Source organism: Nothoprocta perdicaria, unplaced genomic scaffold (assembly GCF_003342845.1).
Source record: "Nothoprocta perdicaria isolate Ctin4 unplaced genomic scaffold, notPer1 scaffold_13, whole genome shotgun sequence".
Taxonomy (NCBI): Eukaryota; Metazoa; Chordata; class Aves; order Tinamiformes; family Tinamidae; genus Nothoprocta; species Nothoprocta perdicaria.
Window position 1 is genome coordinate 2,822,686 of NW_020454427.1, and position 27,310 is coordinate 2,849,995.

At 41.1% G+C, this 27,310-nt stretch overlaps 1 protein-coding gene across 1 annotated transcript; it reads right to left on the reverse strand.

Annotated features, from left to right (window-relative positions):
• Positions 1-27,304, reverse strand: KDR (kinase insert domain receptor). The gene is made up of 30 exons (XM_026033587.1): positions 27,247-27,304; positions 26,515-26,614; positions 26,121-26,317; positions 24,889-25,013; positions 24,396-24,564; positions 23,543-23,682; positions 23,177-23,345; positions 21,742-21,853; positions 21,485-21,648; positions 20,422-20,578; positions 18,896-19,016; positions 18,199-18,307; positions 17,090-17,434; positions 15,899-16,045; positions 15,295-15,426; positions 13,697-13,803; positions 13,167-13,302; positions 12,640-12,744; positions 11,702-11,815; positions 10,402-10,490; positions 8,439-8,595; positions 6,926-7,026; positions 5,496-5,618; positions 5,242-5,353; positions 4,730-4,829; positions 4,508-4,613; positions 3,089-3,240; positions 1,211-1,307; positions 1,029-1,117; positions 1-204 (listed from the first exon to the last, which is right to left on the reverse strand). The coding sequence occupies exons 1-30, from the start codon at positions 27,302-27,304 to the stop codon at positions 9-11; spliced, it is 4,029 nt and encodes a 1,342-aa protein (XP_025889372.1). The 3' UTR covers positions 1-8.
• Positions 27,305-27,310: the final 6 nt, after the last annotated feature.

A 27,310-nucleotide genomic window follows, 5' to 3' on the forward strand; every position in this document is an offset into this window, starting at 1 on the left:
GCGCCGCCCTAGAGCGGCGGGGCRGGCAGGGCGAGCGGCTGCGCGCGGCACAGCGGCGCCTCCCGGCCGCACAGCAGTTCCGTCTCCTCGCTGGARTAGACCGCGGGGTCCATGTCGTCCGAGTGGTAGCCGGACTGGTAGCCGCTCGTCTGGTTGGAAGCTTCCGACATGACGGACTCGTTGCTCTCGCTGGGCACCAGCACGCTGCAAAAAGCAAGCACAGGCCTCAAGTACCTGCGGGGACTTTCTCCTGCAGGGCAGGTAAGGGATCCCTGCAGACAGCTGTTTCTCATCACAGCAAGTTAAAAAAATAACAGTGAAATGGTACATTTAACAAAAATAGCTTTAAGCCCTTTCAAACATATGCCAGATCCCCAGGAGAGACGTTTCCATTCACCACAGTTTCAATAACACGTACAAAGTTAAGTTTATGACAGTATAGGTGGACACTGTGGGAGGCAGACTGTGACCACAAGTGAAATAGAGAGAAATCTCTGAGAGGCTTCCCACCTTCCAGTCATGCTGCAACTGTAGCTACACTGTACCTCGGCTGGCACTAAAGCTGTCCTGGAAAAAAATATTCCTCTGAGAAGCTCTCTGAAAACATATGTGAGATATCAGCTATGTGAAAGCTACTGTGTTTCCTGTGAGCTGCAATGCTCTGAAAATACAGCCAGGTACATCCTGAAAACTCAAGAGTCACCTTAAAAAAGTAAAATTACAAAACCGCCCAATTGTGTGGCGCTGGCCCTGGGGTTGTTGCTGCTTCTGCAGCTGAGAAAGACAAGGCCTTTCTGCGGTGCTCTCTGGCCCTCTCAGCAGCTGCCTCACCTCTCATCTCTGTGCACACAGGAGTCTCGTACCAGCCACAGAWGACTGGGCACACAGTGCACTGTTTCTCATTGCCTGCTTTTGATGGCGYAGTAAGAAAAGAGTTTGTATTTTAAGAAAAGTCACATAGATAAGAATCTTCTGAACTACTGCAAACAAAAGGTCAAATTCAATCCTACTTGCAGCCTGAGTCTTACCTAAAGGGTATTTTCACTTGTTTATCTCTTTCTTCCAGTGTCTTCAGCTCTTCAGATGCAAGAACCATCCCACTGTCTGTCTGGTTTTCCTGTAAAGATGTTAGAAATGCATTAAATACAAAGGGATAAAAAGTAGAAAGCTATATTAATAAAATGAAGAGATATACAAAGGAGAGTCTTACCTCCTGAACAACCTTTACTGTAGTTACCAATGGGACATCTTCAAAAGTTTTCACACTCACAGGTCGGCTTTTTCTTTTGCTACCTTGTCGGTACTGACTGAAAAGAAAAAAAGAAAAAAAATGTTTCCACTATCTGCGATTTGGCTGCTAATGGCACAATGATATCAGAATCCTTTTATCTCTACACAGAGAAGTTAATCCTTTTGTCAAAACATATTATGCAAACCTCAAAACATCCACTTATTGAAAAAGATGAGCTGCCTCGAAAATGGCATGCTTCTGACCTTCTGCTCCTGACAACCTTGATCCCCAAGYAAATTCTAAGAAATGGATTTGAGAAAACAGTTCCCTTCCTTAGTAATGCTGGAGGGCTTCATTTCCTGCAAGCTTAGCTTAGAAGTACAATAAACAGAGGAGCCTGCAGAACAGACATGTGCGTCTCTCTGGACTGCACTTCTGAGACCCCTGGCTGGACGCAGGACAACAACTGCAGACTCGGCAGCCCCCTCCCTAGCGCCGCGGGGGGCAGGAAGGGGCTCGGCCTCTCTCTGGAAGGCTCTGCTCTTCTCCTCTGGCCCGGCTGATGTCTGGCTTCTCCTCCAGAGAAGCCCTCTGGCCTGGCTGATGACTGTAACCCAATGAAAAAATAATATAATGGTCTTTGGTGAAAATAGTACTAAAGCATTATTCACCCCGTTTCCTAGCTTTGAGTCAAGACCTGTCCATCTCCAACAGACACTTATTTAATCTGGCAGGGATTCTGCAAAGTCCCTTTGTGGCCTGTTCAGATGCTCAGCTACAATTTGGAATGTTTTTGAAATATTAGCCCAGGTCATTCTTAATGCAAATAACATTTATCCTATTGCTGGAGAACACAATGAACTGTTGTTACCTGGGACAGTAAGGACTAGGAATCCTACGTTTTGCCCATTATCTTTATACTCTGAATGACCATCCAGGACATGCAAGTCCTGCTTCTGCTCGGCCCAAACAAGAGTTAATTTGTATCTTCTACATTGGCTAAAATGAATGAGAACCTCCTTGCTAGGCTAGACTACTGTSCAAACAGAATCAGAAATAYCCCTGGAGCCAGAGAGAGGGAATAATGCGGGGTCTGGCTCCAGCCTCCTGGCTGGGTTCTCAGCCGACGTCCTAACAGTATTTCTTGAAACATGTTTGCGTTTTGAATTAGACTATCATATAACACAGATGAAGATCCAAAAAGCTGCACATAAAATGAGAATCATTTTTCCCTGCTATCTACCAGACCTTTCCTTCTTTCAACGAAGGAAACTTAAATTGGTTTGACTTGATTTGTTTTTGACGAATCCATGTTGGCTCTTTTTAACTGGTCTGTTTTCCCGTAGGCGATTACCATTATTTATTTAATCATTTATTCCAGGATAGTACCCAGGAATCAAGTTAACCTTATCCCCAGATGGCTGCTTTTTTTTTTCGTTCTTTCTGAAGAGAGGGTTCTTCAAATCCTTTTTACCTCACCATCACCTGACAATCTTTCTATTACCAATAGTATTCTAGGGAGCTGCAATATAAGAATATGAACACAGCTGAATTACAAAAAAAAACCCTCATGTGTTCTGTTTCTTAAAAAATAAATAGCAACACTCTTGGGTTTTCCTGAATAAGAATGCCATATCTTAGGACAGTGAAAGAAAAAAGGTTAAGGGTTATCACTGACATCTGGGGAGGTAAGAAACTAGTTTTTGCCTACAGAAAYTCTAAATATTCATTTATATCCCTATGGACAAGGTTAAATATGGACCAGAGCAGCTGAATTCTCTTCCTTTCCTTTTCCCTGCCCCCATCATGAACAAAACTGCTGAGAGGCCCCAATAGGATGTCCACTATATAAAATACCTAATTCCTGCTGTGTTGTCATAATGGAATTTAGGATCACAGACTTCCTCTTCCTCCCTACAGGAAGCAGGTGAAGTTGGGAGAGAGAGCCCTGAATCCTCTTCCATATTCAGTGATACTGACAAAGGAAGGACAATGTAGTCTTTTCCATCCTGTAAAATACAGTGAAATATATAAAAATCAAATATGCTATGCAGATATGTAGACAGTTACTTTAAATGATCTTTAAATGATATAACGTAATGTAATGCAGAATCAGCATTTTTCTTGATGTCTTTGAAGTTAGAAGTGCAATTTTTAATAACGTTTGAATCACAGTAACATAAAGAACAAGAAAATGAAGGAAAAATAACTTTAAAAAATGAGATTGAATTGGACTACAGCATATGAATTATAAACACTGAACTAAGCATAAAAGGCAAATAAAGAAAAGAATGAAGCAGACAGCAAATAAGGAAGTTTTCTAAAATTACTTTGGCATTTAACTTGATATGAATAACAATAATTATATTCTTAAAAATGTTCTTACACTCATTTGAATTTCTCCTTAAGGTATCAAGAGGAAAATGGATTATGCATCCTTTGGTAATGCTTTATTACCAATACCATAGGAAATCCTTTAGCTGGGATCTATCCTTTCTCAACTGTAGTCTGCACAGAAGATGTGGTGATTTTACAGAACAGGGAATTCCCATCACTAGGGAGAYAGGATAGGGAGAACAAATCTAGAGAGAGAGCAGGAGGCAAAATCCTGCCTCAGTTTAAAGGATTTGCATCTATTTCTCAGGCCTAGCCCACATTTGCAGTATATGAAGAGGGAGCCACAGAACAGAGAGCCAGGAAGGAGGTCCATTTATTCCAAACAGCAGGCTCACTGCTTGTAACATTTGACAATTTTTAGCACTGTCATACCCATGGAGATGCTCATATGCAGAGGAATGCCTGTGCCTTAATTTTCTGAGAATATATTAAGACATTGTGGCCTATATCCTTATGCATGCTATCTTCTAGATAGTATAAACACATGCTACCTATCTGCTATAGTGGAAAAATCAGTAGGAATAACCTGTTGAAATGGCTCTGCAGTTAGACAAATACATGGAAAATGGAAACAGAGCAGGGAAGTGAGCCTCAGCTGGCAACTCACTAGCAACCCAGTTATTCAAAGGTAAGTAGCCAAAGCAGTGGTGTCTTGGGCAACCCTTGCTGGCAGGGTGACTTCTGGTCACCACAACAAACCTCCATGATCTTTTCTCTTCCAAGTCATTCTTTTCTGATAGTTGCACCAACTGCTGATAAATGATGAGAGCAGTAGAAAAAATGGGAGGAGGCAGTACCAGGCACAGGATTTCACCATGGCTGGGGGGCAGGTGGGGTTCAGCTGGTGCTTTTACCAAGCTCAGAATGTGTTTCCTGTACCTGGCGGACATTGGCTTGCAGTAAATTTCCCAAGTGTTCCACTAGCTCAGAAAAAGTTGGCCTTTGTTTAGGATCTCCGTGCCAGCAATCCAGCATCGTTTGGTACCTAGAAGGATAAGGCCATTACAATATCAGCACAAAGAAGAGAAGAGCACATTGCTTATTTGAGCACCTGCTATTACTGTGAGATATATGTGGACAGTTAGAAGAACAGGTTCTCACATTTCTGGTGTTGTATAGTCTGGCGCTCTCATTCTTGTTCCTTCTTTCAGCCTTCTGCAAAATTCCTCATCAATTTTCACTCCAGGATAGGGTGAAGCACCTAAAATGACAGCAATGGTAATTTTAGTGTATTAGACACATTCTATTTTCARTTTCCAAACAGATAATTCACTGTGGTTTGAGTTAATAAGGCAGTTCAGCATATTGGGATGCACAAATAGTTTATATTTATGATGACAATGGCAATTGATTAAATGAGGCACATAATCATGTACTGAAATTGTATGAAGATGCATTTAAATCCACATTCTTATAYTTGTACTTTGAGGGAATTTGAGAATTCTATCTTTGATGGAGAAAACAAATATCAAACAAACAAAAAAAAGGCTTTAATAATTTTTGAATTTTTGAAGAAATAAAGTGTTAAAGATGATCCAAGAACAACTCTACTATTTTCTTTAACAGGCATTTACATTTCAAGATGGCTCAGTAACGAAATTGAAGTTGCTCACCTAATGAGAATATTTCCCAGAGCAGAACTCCAAAAGACCATACATCACTCTGAATGGTGTACACTCTATCAAAAATGGTTTCTGGCGCCATCCATTTTAGGGGCAGTCTTGCCTAAAAGCATGAGAGAAAGAGAGAAAGAGAGAAAACATGTTGTTTATTAGCAAAACAGTGAGTTTCCTCAAATGCACTTATGGTGAAAAGGGAGTCATGACTTTGACTCAAATCTTTTTCAAGAAGAGTGTCTGAAACTTACATCTCCTTTCCTGACGTAATCTGGGTCTTTGTAGATGTCTCGAGCCAAGCCAAAATCACAGATTTTGACCACATTATTGTCTGACAAGAGGATATTACGAGCAGCCAAGTCCCTGTGGATGCACTGCAAAGAGAAGTAAACAACCTGATATGCTGCCTGTTGTCACAGCTCTGTCCACAGAGCTGATCTCTTTCACATATGTGCTCTCCCACCCTCAAAGGCCAGATAGTGCTTAAAACCTTTCTAAGCAAAAGAAACCTCAGCATCAACTGTTACAGATTTTAAGTGTTTTTTTGATGGTCACAACTGATCTGGCTCAGAATGACTTGTATTCCCCAGTCCAAACATACATCTGTTTATTCACTATGTAGGCAGGGGCTTTGAAGTTAGCTAATTAATTATCCTAAGGAGCCGACACAAAACAGGTTCAGATCTGATTATCTTTAGAATTACGTAAATCTGTATGCTCTACTCTTCCTCTAAAAAAAATATACCATGCTGAATTCAATTCCAACAAAAAGTAATCTGGATTTGAGGAACTAGCAAAGTCCATATCCATATTTTAGCCAACAGGCTATAACATCTTAAAGCACAAACTTCAATAATTTGAAGTAAAACAGGCTCTGTAGGAGGCTGCAGATTAGTTTCCAATACGGAATAGAAATACAGATCTTGGAAAGATGGACATATATACACCAATCAGGATGTATAAAATGTAGACCAATGTACATTCACAGCAAAGGCTCTGCAGTCTGCGCTTTTACACCTAAGGTACATTCTAGAGCAGATTATAATCCCAGCCTCTATTTCCTTTTCCTGTGGGTTAGTACACTTTGTTTTTTTAACAACTGCAGGTAATTCTCTCCCTTACCAGCACTTTAGGATCAACTCCTACAGAAGAAGGCCAAAATGCAGTGGAGATATTATCAATTGCCTAAATTGAGGGTTGGGTTTTTTTTTTTTTTTTGTTTTTTTTTTTTCCCAAAAGATTCTCAAAGGGAGAGTCACGGAGCTTCACATACAAGCATCACCTCTCCTCACACTGTCCTTCCAACCCCACCACACAAGCTATAGGCAACTTCTTCAGAGCAACCTTCCCTCTAGTTCAGCACTAGTTCAGCTTACTAGGGATCTGTCTCTAATCCCTTTAATCGTCCTCAGAAGCCAGTTCTCCTCCTCCAACTACTTAATCATTCTTTTGGAAATCAGTGACCCACAAATCATATACAGATCACTAACATTTGTGTCAATAAATGCATGGCCTGTTGCACTCTGCAATATTATGACTCAGATATGTCTCAGGGCAAAAAGAAAGCACTGGAGATGACTGTAAGCCTAACGATGAATGCACTGTTTCCTTTTATAGATCTACAGCACTACTTCCTACAATCATATAAATAACATGCCACTTTTCCTGAGAAGTTCCTTACTTTGCGTGAAGCCAGAAACTCCATTCCCCTTGCCACCTGGAAGCTGTAACAGATGAGGTCCTCCATGGTCAAAGGGTTCTTGCAAACATCTTCAGGACCAGCTGCAAAGAATCAGATGACAGTCAAGCCTGCCCCCTGTCCCTGGTTTTGCCTATGACTGCTCCTTAGGTAGATGCCAGTGCTGAACTTAAGCTACAGGACGCCGATCCCTTTTTCAACCATATACATTAGCACTATTAGCTTATTAGCACTTAGCTTATTTCCACAGGTCTCAGCAGTGGAAGGAGTGCAAAACACTTCCAAAATAAAAATACCCCGAACTCCAGCTCACAAGTTCCTAGGGCAAGAGAGGCTTTCATTTCACCAGATGGCTTTGGAGACCAATGAAAGGAAGGCCCACATAGCGTACAACATGCCCTAGAAAGACCTGAATTTGGCAAAAGCTCCATTAACTTAAGCAAGAAGCCTAACCTCATCCCAACCAAGGGATGTAGGGAATAATGTATTCAAGTACTAAAAAAGCTGCCTAAACATTTTGTTTCTGCTGAAAAAAAAACTCACACAAACACAAAATAAGGATGGGTTTCTGCTCAGCTCTTGATTTAAAGAAGAAATCTATCAACAATTATAACACTTGTAGGTAAGCCTTCATCTTAAGGCTTTAGGCCTGATGACCATTTCTTACATCATCACAACTCAGATAGTCAGTGGTTACACCAGAGAGGTCTGAAAAGGACAAAAATGATGTAAAAATGCATGGGAAAGTGCATGTCAGGACTCATCTATTAGATCACATTGAAACAGGAAGACTATTCTTTTCGTTAAGCTATGGATGTTTTCCTTTACATTAAGTAGTTTCTCATAGAAGTCCAGACACAGACAGTTGAGCTGTGGTCTCCATCCAGACCAGCCTGATCCTACCACTTGCTGAAATCAGCTCGCTCTCAAACACTTTGGCTGCACTGAGCACTTAGGTCTGCCATTGCCGAAGCATAACATGGCAAATGCACCAGTGAAACCACTGCAGAGTATACGTGTTCAGGGGCATCTTGAAATGAGAATATGAAACAGGGTTCCTCTTCCTGACATACAGAGAAAGAAGCCAAATCAACTTCTCTGCTAATAACCACTGAAGCAGATGGCATTTCATGACATTTAACTTCTGGGCAAACACTAAGTAAAACCCTGGCAAATCCTGGAACATCCCTGTCTGCACTGCTTTCAGAATGACTCCCCCCGATCTATCCTGAAGACACCAGAATGCTAGAAAGACTGAATTTCAGAAGACAGTACGTGCCCTACACATACATACATTGTTTCTGGATTGTAAATTATTTGGGACTGGGTCATGGGTTTGGAATGCTAGAGTGATCCATAAATGAGGAGCTTTGATCACCCAGGAAACATTCTGCACAGTTTCAAGGGAATACTGAAAATCACTCAGGCCCTCACTCCCCACATCAGCCCTTGCCAATGAAAGCTGTTTGAAAAACCAAAAGAAGACATGTCCTACCATCCTCTTCTTCCACATCACTCAGGGACCGCTCTTCCACGAACCCAGAGCTTGCTGAGCTCTGGCTGCTTGTGATGCTGTCCAACCGTTGCTTTGGGTCTGCAGAGATATCACCAACGTAGTTCTCTTTGCCCTGCCTAAACCTGGCACTCTTAGTCTAGAAAGGAAAAGGGGAGAGGAGGAGGGGAAAAAAAAGAAAAAGCACATCAGAAGTTTTTCCAGCAGAGGAAATGATGCTGCACCCACTTTGCAAGAGGGGCATCACTGAAGGTATGTTGAGACAACAGCTCGCATGGGCCTCTGTGCTGCTCACTCAGACCTTGGAGCTGGCAGTGCAGGCAGGCCAGCACAGGCCTCTGCTGCAAGGTGGCCCCAGCCTGGTGCTGCCTTGCCTGCCTGGGCTGCTGCAGTGAGTGCACTAGCAGCACCAGCCTGTCACCACACAGGCTTGCCAGCTCTTTGCACTCCTTATCCCATGGCCTTTAGGCTTTAGGCTGCTCCCACGTCCTTCCTGCTGCCCCCAGCGCAAGGGTTCTGGGTGTAAGAAGCTGACCATGTTCACAGGTGCTGGGCTGTCTGCCCCTCACAGCCTGTGGCCTGTCTTTGGCTAGACGTGGCTAGCATGAAGCTAGTGAATCCCCTTTCATCCTGCTCTACTACTTTCATCTCTCTACTACTCATCTACTCTTCATCTTCTGCTGCAAAGACTATTCTGCTAAACCTTAACCTTGGTGAAACCCTGAAGAGCTCTCAAAATATGATTTATTTCCCTCTTCTCCTAAGCCACTGAATGCATCTGGAGCGAATCCCAGATCTAAAGACTTCCTCTACTCCTTTYCATTCTCTCCAGCTTCAGTTTTGTTACTTGCTTCCCATGGCAGCACTAGCTTTTTCCATTASTGATTCCCACTGCCATTGCTTGTATAAGCAAAGGTCAACACCCTTCTGAAACTTTGCCTCGTTCTTCACAGCCTCTCAGATATTTGTTTATCCCCTTTTTACCTCACAAAAGCAAGTTATGTTTGCCAATATAAAATAGTAAACAATGGCTCCAAGGATAAAGAAAAATAACCCCCTGGAGAACTGATAAATATTTTTGAAGAAAATGACTGATCTAAATACAGCAGCTGCAGGAAAACAGAAGCTACCAACACAGCACAAGAGCCTCCCTCTGGGTTTTGGGGAGGAGGATTAGACTTCTCGTTCGTGGTGTTCATTACTGAGCACCCACAACCATGTTCTTTGTCAGGTATGTGATTCTCAGAGGGCATGAATCCACAAAACCCTCTCTGGAAATCAACCTCCCTCACATATGTATCAGAAAAGAAAAAAAAAAAAAAAAAAACTCGAAAATGACAGCATCTATCCCTCCTTTAAAACAAGAATGTAAATGTGGGCTGTTGTGATGCAAGTCCTCTCTTGTAAACAACCTTTAAGAAGTACAAATTACCAAACTCAATAGATACTTTGAATACACAAAAAGATTAATTGCACAAAATCTGTATAGGCTGGTTCAACCATGTCCCAAAATGAAACTGAAAAGATTGTGACATGTTGAAAAATATCTATATTTGATGCATATATACACTAAGCTGAAAGGGCATTTATTTAAGGTGTTATGGAGCTTATCTAAGAAAGGAAAAAAATCAGGTTGATAATCAGAAAAAACTTCCTGGCAGATAGAGCCAAGTGTAGAATAATCAGCCAAGGGAAACAGTGGAAGTTCAGTTTCTTTGCACATTTTAAGCTAACAATAACAAAAGAGCTACAATGCAGGGGCAAGGGGAAAGACTGCATGACCTCTGATGTCTCTGCCATCTCCCATTCCTATGGGAAGTACTAGATACGCTTATTAAACATCCTCAAGAACTGCCACTACACTCCCCAGGAGAAGCAGAAAAACTGTGTGTGGAAGAAAAAAAAAAAGTATCAAACATTATACAAGCAATCTTGATTCCAGTACCTTGTATGGAACAAATTCACTCCTCTTGCTCCGTAGGTAAGCTGACAAATTTCCAAACTTGCAATATTCCACAATCACCATCAGCGGCCCTGATAACATGCAAAATAATTATTTAGAAAGATCATTTATAACCAAGCTTATCTTAAGCATTATTTGTGATTAGAAATATATACATTTCTAAAAGCATTCTACTACTTTCACCAAGATTTAAAAATACTACTACTACTAAATAATATTTGAAGCAGGAACATGACTCCYTTTTCTCTAGTATAATGTAGGAAAATAAAGCATGTGCTTTTCAAAAGGTTGAAACATATGCAACTGAATGAACTTCAGTGCAGTTAACCATTCAGCTGCAGTAACATATATAGGTATGTGGCTATCTATGCATTTTTGTACAGACAGTGAAGTTCTAAAAACTTAAAAGAGGAATCTGTTTCAAACACAGATGCCTTAACATACAGCCTAAATATGTTACTTTATGCTCAAATTGCTTCTTATATACATGTTACATTAACGAATTTCCACTCTAGTTCCAGATACTGGATGTGTCTATTGTATTACAGAATAAACAAAAMAAAAAAAAAAAGAAATATTTATAGATTATGTTCCCTTCAACAGCTTTCATGGAGTTTTATAAATTAAATTCAGATCCCAGAGTAAACCAACAAGTCAGCTTCCCTGAAAAATCACTGCAAAGTTACTTTACAGTAATTTTGTAACTGTAACATTACAGTAACATTACAGTATACTTTATAAATSAGCATGCAGTGATGGTTTGTTAAACTAAATATCTGTCCCAGACTATAAAGTAAAATAGGTTAATTCCCCAGGGCTGGAATACCAATTGCAATAGCACCTCCTATACACACACATGCACAAATGTGCACACATACACCCCTCGCCACACACACACACCATCCAAAGCCAAGGAGAGRGGTCACAAGCTGCAGCTGCATGGCAGCCAGTGTGGAAAATAAGGCAGACTTTYGAAAGCTGGTATTGAGTGCACACTCCAAGATACGCAGGAGGTGCCCATTTTAAAACTGAGCTGAGGTACAGAAAGACAAAGTGACAGAACAACCCAGGAACAGAGCTAGATGTAGAACTCAGGGCTTGGGACCCTCTTGTTCCTGTTGCTGAACCTGCTCACTCTTATTAGTAATCACCCTGGTGCCATTATCTAGAAAGGACACTTTCTTACAATTCTTGGTGATGAAACTCATCTCTATGTGCCCCAGAGGGTTTCATGAGCACTTGCCTGCTCGCTGAAAACCTGGAGGGCAGCCCCAGTACTTACCTCCTGGTTTTGTGCAAGCTCCAAGTAGATTGACAACATTTAGGTGATGACCAATATGAATGAGAATCTTCAACTCYGACATAAGTGCCCTGTGCTCGCTGTGAGTTGCACCCTCTGTAAAGGTAACAGAACACAGGTGAGAAGACACAAAGCGCTCTCCCTCCTCTGACTCCCTTTGCTTTACTTTTTCAGCCCATCTAATGAGAAGTCTTGTCTAATGAGAAGTCTCTGCAGGCTGCTCGAGCACCAGGAAACTGGAGGGACAGGTTGCACCCTGCCGTTACAGCACACTTGTCCCATGGGTGATGAGTTTTGGCAGTACAGAACAGCCAGTGTTCGTAACAGTGCCTAAGCTCTGCCACAATTCAAGCCATACCGTAAGAAATCCCCTGGGCCTCTCCCACCCTTCCTCCTGTACAGCACATGGCTGGGACACATGTCCTGGCCACAGAGAGCCCCACTGCGCTGTTCTAGCTAAGTCCTCTTCAGGAACTCTGCTTCTGGGAACTGTAGCTTTGAACTTTCCTGTGGCGAGTGTGAGGCAGTAGAACATGTTATAAAGCAAGCAGAAAACTACTCCTCATTTTGGAGCCYGGTTAAGTCATTGTTTGAGACTTGGCAGAAAGCTCCCCTGTTGGGCAGCATATAACAAAAATGGCCACGTGCAAGCACTTGCAGCAGCAAGTTCACTTTCTGAATGCTTCTAGACTTATAATGCAATGGTCAAGAAACCACAGTGCCATTGATCCAGTTGCTGAAGAGATTAAGGTCTGTACTTGGTCTAGTCACTGTTTCATTACACTTGTTAAGCTAAACTAGTATATATCATTGGGACAAATATGTTGGTTGCTTTTGTTCCCTTTTCCATCTGCAGGTTATGAAACTGGCAACATCCACACATTGTGTCTTCAAGGTGAAATGTCAGCAATTGTTTTTACCTTTAAGCATTTTGACTGCCACTGTTTTGCAGGTTGCAGTTTTGTCAATCCCAAAAGCATCTGCTTCTATCACCTGGCCAAAAGCTCCACGTCCAAGAGGTTTGCCTTGAGGGGAGGAGGAGAACAGACTGTGATTTATTTGCCTGACACAGAGGACAAAAGATGTAGAATAAACAATAGCTGGAAATTCAAATTATGTATTAGAAATAAAAAGAGGGTTTATAATAGGGAGAGGATAGATTAAATATAATCAGTAGCTTTTTCTCCATGGTGGAGTCAGATAGGGCTGCAGTCCAGCAGCCTTCTACATCTCTGACTGGCAGCATGGAGAAAGAGCATTCTGTCATCTCACCCAAGTACAGAAAAGAACTGCTCTCTGACAGTGCCAGTTCTGCACACAACAGCCCCAGAGCACTCTCCCAGTGCCTCCAGCAGCAGGGTAGCCCAGGGAAAACAGGCCACGTCCTTACGGACGCTGCTGGCCCCGGGCTGCCACGTTCCTACTGGTTTACGTGAGAGAAACGCACCCAGCTTCAGCCGGTCCCTGGGAAACTCCCACTTGCTGGCATCATACGGGAGCCGTTCACAGTGCTCGTCTATAGGGACTTCATCAGGATCCATTATGATTGACAAGTAGCCAGTCTTCATGTCCCCTCCATTGGCCTGGAAAATTATATTAGTTGTAGTTGCACAGATTTTTCAGTGGACACATGCAGACAAAGTGCCAGTTTCTCACTCTGTAGTGTTCTACTACTTCCCAGAAATGCCAAGCTACCATTCCCCTACACAATGTCATTGTGAGTCTGATCATCATTAATTACTTGTATTTTTAATAAACAGAAACAATTAAAACACTTTTTCTCTTCTGAGGGCTGGGTCAATTAAAAACAAATCTCCGTGCCTTCAGTYGCAGGCAAGAATGTTATGGCATGGAGAGAAAAAATGTGTATGTTGATTTAAGAACAATGGAAAGAAACAACACAAAAGAACTCTAGTCAGCTTTCATTTGTCATGCAAGACCAGTGCTGATAGGACAGTAAGAGAATTATTTCATTACCCGCTTAACGGTCCGAAGGATGATTACAAGAAGCAACCAGAAGAACATGGCAATCACTGCAGTGCCAACTAGGATAATGAGCTCCAGGTTTGTTTTCTCTTCAGCGCCTGGGAAGAAATAAATGAATATCTGAGTGATAGTTGGAAACACACTGGTTTTGTTCATTCATTAAAGCACAGAATAGAGTTCCTTGTTCTAAAGGTTCGTTTTAAAAGTGCAACATGTAGCAAGAAAATGAAAGCAAAGCAAAACAAAAAGCTTGCTTTTTAGGTTGGAATATTACTCTTAGTTCTGCGTTGTTTTATGCCACACAGCTGCTTAGCGTCAGCTTTGTTTGTCGGATACTGAATGGGGATAACCGAGGACAGAATCTGGACCTTTGACAACTACAGTATTGTATTTACAAAAAGAAATCATTGCTTTGGAATATCCCAAATCAATGACTCTTCTCCAGAAAATAAAGATATATATAYGTGTGCGTATACACAGATACACACACACAAGTATCTCATGTAGTAAATAAAGTGCTGTGAGAGTGATCCAGAGAACAATTTCTCGCTTGTCTCCAGTGACGGCATGAAAAAATGTGGGTCTGCAACAACACATGAAAATAAAGACTTATTTACAGCATCCCTTTTCCACTTCAAAAGTCACCAGCAAATGCCACTTGAACATCTACTGATGCACAAGAGCAGCTCTCCTCTTCAGCCCTCATTCCCCATATTACGTTCTATTGCACCACATAGTTCCTTTTTTATAACACACTGAGTTACTGAGTTTTTTTTTTTTYCCACTTTTTGGCCCCTTGTAAGCTGCATTAGAAATTCCTGACTGTGAAACAACATGACATACAAACATTTATGATTTTTACAGACCTGAAGATCACAACCCAACTGTATTTACTGCATCAGCTGAAATCGACATTAATGTTATCTGCAGACAATTTCTAACTCATATAAAGATAGCAAACAACATCTGGATATTCTAMTGGTCTACAAATAAGAAACTGCTTTAAATAGCTTAATGCAGTACAATGGACRATCACTACAGAGCCTGCTTAATTAAGCCTGCAGTCCCTTACACCAAAACACTATCTGTGGCTGTCACTGAGATCACAACAGACTGCACAAAGACTGCACTCTGCTTTTTGTAGATGCTGAGACTGTAATTAGATTTAATTTTTAAATTACTCTTTAAAATCATCATTTGACAGCTGAGTTACCAAGAAAATAGAGATGTCCCGAGAGTACTGCACATGCACATAGATTAGGTAGGTAGGTATAGGTATATACGTACCTGACAGCGCATATATACTGACAGTTTTAAACTGTTTAAGATGACAGTTTTCTGTGCAATAGATTTGGCTTTTGTTGAAACCCAAAAAACCTTGCGGAGAAGCAAGCAGCAGCCTCAGCAGCTGGAATTATGATGCTGCCAGTTGGTTATGATAGGACGAGTCTGAGTTTTTTTTTTTTTTTAATTACTACGACTTTCAACAAGCTTCATGATATAATTTTAGAGCTCTCATCAGCACAGCAGTTAATTTTCCTTTTAGTGTTTGTAACAGTTTCACAATCTAGAAACAAACTGCTACTAACCTTCCACTGTAAAGAAAGCCATTGCTTTTTTGCATCCAAGAACATTGCAAGCAAGGCAGGTGTATAGCCCGGCATCTTCTTTCCTCACTCGACGTATRGTTAATGTTTTATTTCCATCTTTCAAAACAATACCTGGAAAAGMACAATTATTTTTATTTCTGCTAGCTTTTTGACAGGTTGTATTAAGAATTAAATTTATTTTAGCTTTATAACTGTYCACATAATCTTAACAAGTATGTTACACTACAGTAAGAATAAGAAACATAATAATAATAGAAAAGACTTTTAAAGGTAGAGTTAAACACAACCTAAAAATTGTAACAGATTTGTGACAAGCAAATATCTGATAATTTTGTATAGTATCAAATGAACATTTGATATCATTTGAAAAGGTTGGCTTCAAGTTTTGGACCACTTTGAAACTTTCTAAAAAGTAATAGTGGGTAATACATAGAAATGAAATGTTRCTTCCAAAGGAGAAAAAAACAAAAAACATTTTCTTAGAAATTCAAAATGACACTTTTTGTGATGGAAGTTAGCAGTGTGCTCATGAAAGGAAGCCCTTAAATGCTATAAAATTCATAACAAAGGAGCACTGCCTCACCAGAATCTTCCACAAGTGTTTCATTATTTTTAAACCACACGATGTTGGGAGGAGGAATGCCATTTGCTGTGCATGATACTTCTATAGTTTCACCAACGTTTGTTGTTTGATTTTCCAGATTTCTGATGAGTGTGGGTGCCATGGGCTCTGTTGGTGTGAAAATAAGATAAAACCTCTGAGAATTAAAGAAACATTTACTTTTGCAATACTAGTACTTACTTGGTAACACATTTGACCCAGTAAAGMAGTCTCAAATCCTTTCATAACATCAACAGTCTTAAGATTCATGTAAAGATCATAGTTAACCTTCCACATCTTATGGGACAGTCATAACACTAAAGAAAGTATTTAATAGTGTTGATGTAACCCACTTTGGACTATAAAATTTGTATAATTTGTTGAGGGAAGAGGGCACAGGAGAGAAATTGCTTCTCTCTCATTTGTATTTTCAGGCCTGTTATAAGAAGTCTTATATTGTTAGTCCTTCAGACACTGGCTCAGGACAGCCCATGAGCACATACAGGGATTCTTCCTAACTGTCACCACAGCTGCCTAATCAGCCTAATCATCTGGACCTTCCAACAAAATCATCCGTATTTTCATCAATAGCTAAATGATTAAAGTTTGTTTTGCTATTATCAAATAATGCTGAAATTTAGACAACATATCAAATGATATATATCATTTGATACATATAATATCAAATACATACCTATGATACATATATGACATGTATATGTATCAATGATATATATAATACATATGAAACATATCATCTCAAACTCAAGAATCAATGACACAATGCAGTAACACTGATGCCACCAATATAAACATGTGTTTATAGTTCAAGTGGAAAGGGGGTTTTGAAATGTAAAACTGAAAAGTTATTGAGCTGGAAACATGTGCTATTATTTGGGCAAAAGCCAAACTCGACTGCTTGCACAGCACAATTGCACTGGCAGTGTTTCCTCACTGTTACTGATGAAAACGCATATCCCTTGAGAGCTCCCAGACCTACAACCAGCAGCAGTCAATATGTTCAAGGCATCCCCTTGCTTAAAGCAGTGCAAATCTATTTAACAAAATGAGGGCACTAGCAAGCATCACATGCAGGGGCTGAACTGATCCAGGATTGACACCATCACAGCAGTTTTCACATGCAACAACGCCTCAGTTCAGAGATATACACACCTTGAACAGTGAGATGCTTGACCAGGCAGTGCTGTGTTTTAGCCTTTTTGTCCTGAGCAATACACACGTAGTCCCCTGCATCCTGGAGAGAGATGTTAYGGAGGATAAGCTCCAGGGTGACGTTTTCACCATTGGTATTTGAAACCGTCGCGTTCAACTTCTGAAGAGCATCAAGGTTCTTGCAAACAGGCATGGGTAGCCCTCCAAAGGGCGTCTGCGAGGCGTGAGCACGGAGTTTGTACCACGATAGATTCTCAAAGGTGAATTTGTCTGCTGTGCATTGCAGGGACATGTTATCCTTCTCTGTGAGCTGATTCCGGGGCTGGAGATTAATTTCAAGACCCCCTGCAAAATAAAAGATATTTCTATTAGGTTGTACATTTTGTTACCAACATAACTTGAGAAAGTTTGCTTGGAAACCTGTAAAAGGAGTCTTATTCTCCTTTTACCCAGATATAAATGAGGAAATAAAACCCAGATCACAGGATTTTTTTTTTATAAAGAAAATAATCTCATTAAGCAATACATTCAATATAGGTTAAAAATTGGCCTGCATAATGAATAGAGATCCTCTTCTATAAAGATTCCTAGCAGCCTAAGGTGATACATAGCATTATTTTAAGGTTTAGATGGATTAAAGCATATCTTGTGGTGAATTCTTAGATTCTCATTAAATTTTAGTTAAATTTGGTTTAAAATATTAYTTCAACATATAAATACAGAGGCTAATTTCAAGAAGATAGAAGCTCTTTTTCGCAGTTTTGAAAATGTTACTCTTAGCTTTTATGGTATTATACAACGGCAGTCATGTTGTGACACTAACACAATTTCTCCCTTTCTTTTTTTTCCCAGTGACTRCAGTAGCTCAAGAGCAATCACTGTCAGCACAATGGTGCCCATTCTACATCATTTTCATTGGGCTGTCACTCCATTGATGCCAATGGAACTGAGCACTCAGGAAAAGGTAATTAGTGATTTTAAGGACTGCACTAGGAAAATAATCAGTTGGCCACACGGATTATAAAAGATAGAAAGCAAAAAACAGTGTTGAAGCTCAAGTCATTAGTAAAGCCGAGGAAATAAGACTAATGTTTCACCAAGGTACTTACTGGTCACATGAAAGGAGATAACTCTCTCACTTGACCCAGCCTTGTTTGTAGCTGTACATCTGTACAAAGCAGACACATTTGCTGCTTGAATCACAAGGGTGCTCACAGTCTAAAGAAGAACATTTGAGTGTCAGTGCAATTGCTCGGTAAAGTGTTGTGTCTTTACAAAATCTATTACAAAAGATCTTTACAAAATCTATTTATTTATCTGCAAAACTGAAAATTCCTCTCAAAAATGCAAGATGTGGTGTGCAGTTTGTTATTGTYGCTCTCATTTTCTTTTTTGTTTAGGTATGTAACAGTACGAGAAAAGAAAATAACAACAAGCAACCTGCTAGAATGCACACTTCAGTGTATGCATTAATATTTTTTTTCTCCTCCTCAGTCACTCCAAACTCCACYTAGTGCAGTTAAACGGTGACATTAATTCACCTGGCTCCAGATTCATAAGGAGTAAGCATTGAAATCTAAGTCAGGTTCCTCAATAGAGGATCASTTTGGGTCAGTGTCTAAAATATCTGAAGCATCTCTGCTACTTTCAGCAGGAGCTTAAATGACTAGGCTAGAGCAGATCCCTAAGTTTTAAATGACTAATACTAAGCAAAAAGAGGCTCATCTTTAACGACATACGTTCAGAACCTTGGACCACTGAACAGTACTAAACATTTCCAAGTAATAGAAAGGAAAATCTGCTCACCTTCATTTTCCCAGCAATGGTAACAACTCGATGTTTAATTTCAACCTGATTCCCACCCTTTTTCTCTGAGATCACTTTCCATTTCCTGCATGAATATGGATTGGCTCCGGAGCGAACTTTTCTGAGAGATAGGTAGAGACATATGCGTTAGATAAGGAGAATATTTAGCTCTTCAGGAGTGTGGATTGTTGTTGTTCTCTTTATAATATATAGATACTTACTCATAAATCACTTAGATAAGTGGCCCCACCCTACATCTGAGAGGAGAAGAGTATGTTCTGGAAAAACTGCTATTAAACTGGACCCTATAACCTTCTGAGACCTTTGTGCTCTGTAAAATAAGAATTCCTCAAGCCTAAAGGTGAATCTCCTAATTAATCTGCCTATGTCAGCTCAATTGGGATGCTTGGAGGAAAGCAGCTATTCTGGGAACAAATCTCCATTCATAAATAGAGGATTCAAGTTAATTTAGTTCAAAGGAAGACACAGAGACATAGAAATCACTGAAGTCCCTTAAAGAATTTCTTGAGGACAGTAGCCCTTGTGTAGGAAGCAACCAGGCACCAAAGGAAGAAGCTAGTGGAAGTCATTTTAAAAACAACAACAGGAAAGAAGAATGCTTTTTTTTTTTTTTTTTTTTTTTTTTTAAGAGGAAATCTGGGCTTATGGCAGGCGCCGATAAGGAAGGCTGCGTGAATCTCGGTGAGGCACTCTCTCTATCATTCCCCAGCATCAAGCAGCGCACTTCCTCTGAGATACACTTTCACACAGATAAAGAGCACCCATATATTCAGCACTTGACCAGAGCAAGAAAGAAAAAAAACAATAAAAAAACAGACACAAAGATCTGCAATTAACAGAAAGAGCAAATTTCCTGCATTTGGGGTTGAGTTTTGAGCCTGCAGCTGTCCACTGAGAGATCTGATGCGAGAGTACACAGACAGTTGTCTTCAAAATCCAGCACAAACTAAGATACCTTCAGGAAGGCAGGAAGACAACAAAGGAGAGCTGCTGGCTTCTCAATGAGGGTGACGGCAGTTCCTGGGCCTGAATTTTGCTGTGTCTAACTCAGCCTAGCCATTGATACCTGTACAGGGTGGTCCTAGCTTCCCAGTGTAGCTCAGCTAAGTCCAAAATCCACATGGAGGAAGACATCATGYTTACATTCCAACCCTGCAGTTCTCATCAAACGCCAGCCTAAATCTTTAGCTAGCTGTACTAACTCTTTCTTTAGCTGAGAGCAGGCTTAAGAGAACATCTAAATAATCAGCARCCATGAAAGCAGAGAAGTTTTCCAGCTATGTTCATTTCCCCCAAGGAAGCTCCATGTCCTCTGGGAGAGCAACTCAGGAAAGTTATTGTTCCTGCCTTTCTGCCCCATATCAGCATGGCTCAAATCTGTACTCAGTTATGAGCCTGGTCATGCAGGCGATAAACCAATGGACACCAAAAAAAAAGGACAACCCTCCCAAAAAATCCCTGAAGAGCTACAGAAGACAGAATAAAAGTTGTCACTTATCACTTACTGGGGGCTGAAAGTGCATTCCTCCTCCAGCTGCCAGTACCACAGGACGGTTGTGGGAGGAGGGACGGCGTAGACAGTGCAGGTGAGTGTCTGAGTGGAACCGAACTTGTAGGAGTCGACGGGTGCCAGCAACGCGTTCTCACCGATCTGAGGAGGGACTAGAGGAGAGAGGCAGCACGTTACACTTCCAAGGGGGACAGCCTCTCTTCTGTGAGAAAGGAGGGGTATTCTTGGACTGCATGGTATAAAGAACACCTTATAGCAACCAATTCACTTACTGTCCCCTGCTGCTTCATCCTTTAAGAAGCTGGCTGTTCTCAATGACATCTGATCTCAACAGAGAGCAACTCCAATTAAAAAAGTACTTACAAGGAAGAGGTGAAGAAGCCCAACCCCTTACAGGATCTGGACCTCAAGACACAATGCTTAACAGCTCTAACAAAAACCTCTTTCACTATGCATTAGTTTTAAAATGTAGCATTCACATTTGCACTACTAACTGCAGTCATTAAAAGCTTATTACTTCCCACCCTGACCCCTCTGCATTTGGGCTCACTGCCCTTCTCAGGACGTGYGGTCTGCAAAGCGCTCAGGCTAGGCTGCTTCCTGGGGAGCAGAGAGGAGGTGGAGGGCTCCCCGGCAGGGCACAGGAGAAGGGGCAGGAAGGATGGGCGAGGCAGGCCAGGCCGGGCCAGGGTGGGGAGGACTCCAGCAGCAAAGCAAGCAGGAGAGAGCACGAGGGCAGGAAGAGAGCAGGACACAGAGACAAAGAAATAATATACAGAAAATAGAAAGGAACAGACACGCACACGCGTTTGCACACACAAATATCACAACAACTGCCTGCAGTCTCTTGGGAGGTAAATCCTGGATGGGCCTGGGTGGAACAAGGATGAGCCATCTCTGCATTCCCATGACCTAGGTTTTAAGTGATGTCCTTCAGAACCTTTCCCTCTCCCATTATTTAAATCTTCACAGCACTGAAATGAGAGGAATTGAATCCTAGAAATGGTAATATACTTTGTCTACATGCAAAAGAAAGGTACYCCCCACATACCACTTACCGTTTACAAGGACGCTGAATGTATGCATCTTTTGCAACTTGTTAGTGGGGTTTGTAAGTACAACAGTATAATTCCCAGAGTCTTTCTCAGTTGCTTCGTTGATTATTAACGTGTAGCCAAGTTTAACTGTGTGATTTGCATTCATGGATTTTCCATTTTTATACCTGGAGAAAATGTATGGTGCTATGAATATTTCTGGGATTTACCTCAACTAAGAAAAGTTCAGTTGTTCTAACATTTTTTGCCCTGATTCTTACCATTTTGCCTCTGGTGGAGGATATCCTTTATACCTGACAGGAATTTTGACTGTATCACCTATCTTTGTCTCAACCACGTTCTCCATTTTCTCCAGATGGATAAAAGGTCTTTCTGCAAAATAAATAAATAAACACGGTCTTTTCTCATCGACTGAAATATAAATGGTCTCCATTTGGGTTTGCATTCAACAGCAGATGAAAGAGAAAGGCATATACTGGGGTGCCAGGAAACAGCACGGGCAGCTTCAAACAAGCCCGAACCCTAAACCCCAAGTTGAACTCTGCAGAGATGGACCCACCTGCTCACAACCCTTTCCTCACACAGACCAGCTCCCTCACTGGGGAGTTCTCCAATGCCATGGAGACAGAGTTGGCACAGTATCCCCCTCCTTTCACATACATATATGTGTATCATAAAACAGCCTTGACACATTTAAAGAAATAATAGTATTCAAAAATGCAAGTGATAGTTACTTAATTGAGAAGAGGCTGAAAAATATTTATTTGAACACTCTATTTGCAGTCACAGAATACTCTGAAATGGTGTACACTATATTTAATAATCAACATTCGGACTAAGAGAGTGGTTGGCCCACTGGCTAAGGTTTAAGGTGGCAGTGATTTAATATCTGGTACGCTCACTACAGCAAATGATCTGCATCTGTCTCCTGGGCCCTTTCTATCTTAAATCACTGTCGCATAATAAGTTTGAGGGCAAAAAKGGAAAACTACTACGCCCTCTTAAACTAGACCTCAGGAAAACCAACTGCTCTCCTCCAAAACACAGAAAAATCTCTGCTGACAGTCAATTAAAAATCAGCCATTCTCACACTGTCAAAAGCCTTCAAGAAATAATCCAGCGGAAAATGCTGGGGCTCTGCCCAAGGGGGCCTTGAGAAAAACACTATAGGATGTGGCCCCATACTTATCTATGCACTTAACCAAAGTCATTTCCTTTGCATCGTTTCCGTATGACCAGAAATGGAGTCAGATATACACAGCATAAAGAGCAAAAGAGTTCTTCTCCTACTTTGGGAGACCGTCTCCTGGCTCACACAGCCACTGTTTCAGAGAGTCACCAGAATCTAGCATAGGTTCATTTGGTGTGAGAAAAGCCAATTTTTATACAGTTATCCACACAAACTACCTTTACAGTACAGTACAGAACGCCATAGAAGTTTATTTCACTGTCCATTTTCCCATGGGATTTTATATCTCTCAGTAATAATCACATTCACTATTCTTAACACACTTACAATTTGTGAAATAAATAYAACCATTGAAGAACATGCTAGCGAGTGAAATAATGTAGTTAATTGCTGTATACTGAAGTTGTTTGACAAATGAATTACTCATATATCATGCAGATTCTGCATCCTAGTAATCAATCCCAACACTAAAACAACCAATAGAACTGAATGTGAACATCCCATACCATGGATAACGAAGTAACTACTGTTTTTCATGTTCATACGTCCACTGGATGCTGCACAAGTGTATCGACCTTTATCACTTAAGGAAACGCTGTCAATGGTAAGAGTGCTTACAAATTTCTTCACTTCTCCTGCAGTGGTTTTTAAATCCCTTATGGTTGCACGCTTTTCCTGTAACAGAAAGAGGATAGAATTGTTTTGAAATTGGTTTATGCTTACTCTTCCTCTCAACTTTTGCAAAACTGTATATACAACAGACTAGACTTTTTGTATCATCAGCTGTTTTGCTATTATCACAAAAGAGGAAACAACACTCCAACTAAACCTACTTTTCCTGTGATGTCAGCACCTTTAAGTTATAGTTTTACCTTGATCGAAGGGTAGTCCCATTTAAAATCAATCCCCACATTCAGCTCCGTCCTTACAGTACAATTCAGAACCAGCTTTTCTCCCACTGCCAGTTCTACTTGGTAATGTGGGCTCATAGTTAGGTCATAAATTCGGTATCCTAGAAGAAGAAAAAAGGCACACAAAATTAGAGGGGAAAAGTCTTTTTTTATGGTGTTTAACAGGCATTTTCCTAGTCTGCTCAAAGTTCTGGTGGTGCGTGGTCACTGGCTAAAGAAGCCTGGAGAGAAGGGCTATGTCTGCACTGACCACTTCTGATCTGTAAAGCGCGGGCTGCATCGGCCAGCAGCGAAGCAGGACATAGGTGTTTGATCAGAGTCCTCCCCAATGGGGCTAAGAAGCCTGAAGTACGAAGGCAGACAAGAAAAGCAAAGTCCTAATGTGACACCCCCTCTGCAGATCTCCCATTCCCTGGTTGCTCCCTCAGAGCAACTCCTTTCCATCTCCTGACAAGATATGCCTGCCCCTCATTCCCTTCAGTTTTGACTCAGACTCTAGATAAGCAAATAAAGCACAGAAGAGAGTGACTTTAGGGAAAAAAAAGAAAAAAAAAAAAACAACAAAAAAAAGGCTTGCATTGTTAGAAAAAATTCCCAGCATCTATGTAAAACACTAAAAATAGAAGCACTTATCGCAACAGTCAAGCAGAAAGAACATATTACACTGCATTTAAAAGTAATATATATCACAACCCCCATTGAATTAGATGCACTGTCAGTGCTGAATAGCCTACAGTCTAAGAAAATGTAATTGGTTCAGTATGTTGTATCAAGAAAAATAACATAAGCTATTGAGAAAAGAATATTGGCTTACCTACAACTGCAACTATGTATATCACAGACTGGTAACTTTCATCATTTATTTTAGCTTCACAGAAGACCATGCCTGCATAGTTGATTAAATGACTGGGTATAGTGAAGCCTTTTTTATTATTCCATGAAATTGATTTACCATCAGGAACAAATATTTTCTCGGGATATCTCTGTTTGAAATATTGATAAAATATGTAAGTAAATTCCAAAAAGAAAATCAAGAAATTAAAGTTTTAAGTCCAGCATTTCCCATGCAGKATGATCCTAGTTTTAACACCTTATYGCAGGTATTCTTCCTTTCACAGACTGTATTTYCATAGGACATTCCTGCACAGGAGCAGGAATGAGTCTAGTTACAACAGTCACTTTCAAATCATTGGCTGTAAAATTCCCACAGAAAGAAAGAACTTTTTAAGAAATGTATTTATACTTTAAATGATGTATTTAATCATATTGACTTTAACTAATAAAACAAGAATGGGCTTTTTCCTTACCGCATGTAGAGATACATTGAGATTTGATACAGTTCCAAGGCATGGTACTAGCACTGTTTTATTCTTAGTGATGTATACAATGCCAAGCTGATCACTCACTGAAGTCACAAACGGAGATCTATAATCTAAAAAAACATTTGGTTGGCAACATAGATGCTATTTGTCAAGTGATTTTGAAGCAAAATGTTTCCATTTTTTTCCCCCTGGTTATTCATTATTTCTTTTTCTTTCATAAAACACTTAAATGATGAGAGCAAAKAGGGAGGGGGCTATGTTTTGAAAGGCCCACAGTTTTATAATACCATTATTCTCAAAACAGTTATCAACAGGAGTGCACACTTCAGAGAATAGCTTCCTGCCACAGCACACGTTGGGCTGGCAAAACTCTGATTTACMCTAGGATGACTTTGCTTGCATAAGCATTACAGGAAATATCAGTTAAAGTAGTGACATGCCATAACACTCCCTAAACGGCATGGTCCTTTTCAAAGTGACTCCAAAATAAAGTCTGTGATCTTACAGGACTAATCCATGTATATAATAATTCTCCAATTTTCAAAAATGTTAGCCATAAGTTAGCATAGGAAGTAAAGAGGATGCATGAGAATATGGGTATCGACATGAGTGCTAGAAAGGCAGATGTCTTAGTGTATGTATGTTCTTAGCTGAGTGTAGAACSAAAGGCTTTGCAGGGACTGCCACCCACATCTGCGTTTCTAGCAGAACTGAAAGCTTGAAACTTAGTTTTTAAAACATAAATAGATTTTACTATTATTGTCAACAATTGCATGGTTTTTTTTTTTTTTGAACAGTATCAGTACAATTGGTAAAAGGGAGGGAGGGAGGTCCGTTTCAATAAATATATGCAATCTCTACAATCCCCCCCTCTCATACGAAACTCATACAAACTCATACTGAAGTCATTAATAGCTCTGCAATCATGAGGAAGGCTCAGCRCACAGAAGACAGAAGCAGGGTAAGCTCTGGGCTGAAGAGAAAAGCACACCAAGTACTGTATATGGAAGGCTAATTTAAAATTTGGAATATGGAAATTTTTCTATTGATGGCAGCAAGCATATTGGCATGCAACTACTCGAGATGAAAATGAGTAAGAAAAACAATCATTTCATAGGAATGAAAATTCTAGCATTTATAAATTTTAATGCCAAAGTCACTTCGAGATGCTTGATAGCCTTTATCATTTTGCAGGTAAGGACTGTGCAAGCACTTACCTTGAACATAGACATAAATGGTGGTAGCTGCCTGGTTATCCCTGTAAAGGCACCTGTAATCTCCTGTGTCGTTGCCTATTACTTTTAGAAGGGTAAGTGTCTTACAGTAGGGACCATCGCTGCAGTTTGTCACCGCGATTCGCTTCTCGGTGCTGCTCTGGTTGTTGGGCCAGAACCAGTCCAGCGCTCGCTGACCACTAGGAAAGCAAACATCAGAGAGAAGCATTAGCACATGGTGGGCACCAGTACTAGTGCCAAGCTGGCAAAACTCAGGGAGGTTTTGCCACAAAGGGAGGGATGAAGGGGGAGAGAGAGATTCGTCTGTACTTCTGTACAAATGCCCACTGCATAAATCACCTACACCAAAATTACACTTGGCCAGGTTTGCTCTTACCTGCAAGTAATATTGAGAGTAGCATTTGCAGTTATTGTGAGGACATCTTTCTGGATGCTAAGACTTGGCTGATCCAGAGAAATACATAAACCTGCAAAAATATATATGGTAAACTTCAAATCAAGGCAATAAGATAACAAAAATAAATGCTATTCAATCAGCAATGCACAATATATGCCGTAAGTTTTAAGTGGACACTTTTAACATCATCCGCCTAACAGTGTAGGGGTAAATAATGACTTTTCACACATCCCAGAAAGTTCAAAAACTCTGTCATAACAGGAAGACGAGGCAGATGGTCGGGACCTCTCCATGGAGCACTACAATTCACCGAGCCAGGGTGGAGTTCCTGTTTTCTTGCATGGCCAACTTCAAGGTCTACCGAGAGGATGTGGGACATTGAAATACAGCAAGACCTTCATGTGATGATCTCACCCCCTGGGGAAAGGCAGCACCGGCTTTTCTTACAACAAACGGAATATATTTATACGCTTCGAGCCTGCTGATGAGGGGACGCTGAGGCGAATTAGGTGCCGTGTCCACCACAAATGGAAGGTGCCGAGATCCCAGCCCCGCTCTCCATCCCCGCCCGCGCTGCTCGGCGCTCGGGGTGCCGCCGTGTCCCACCCGCCGCAAAGGCTCCCGCCGCTGACAGGTCTCGCGCCCGCGGCGCCCGCGCGCCCCTTCCCCGCGGCGGCTCCCTGCCGGGCAGCGCGCCCCGCCGCCGCTTACCGCGAGGCAGGCAGAGCAGAGGCAGGAGCAGCAGCGGCAGCGCCGCGCCGAGCGCCATGGCGCT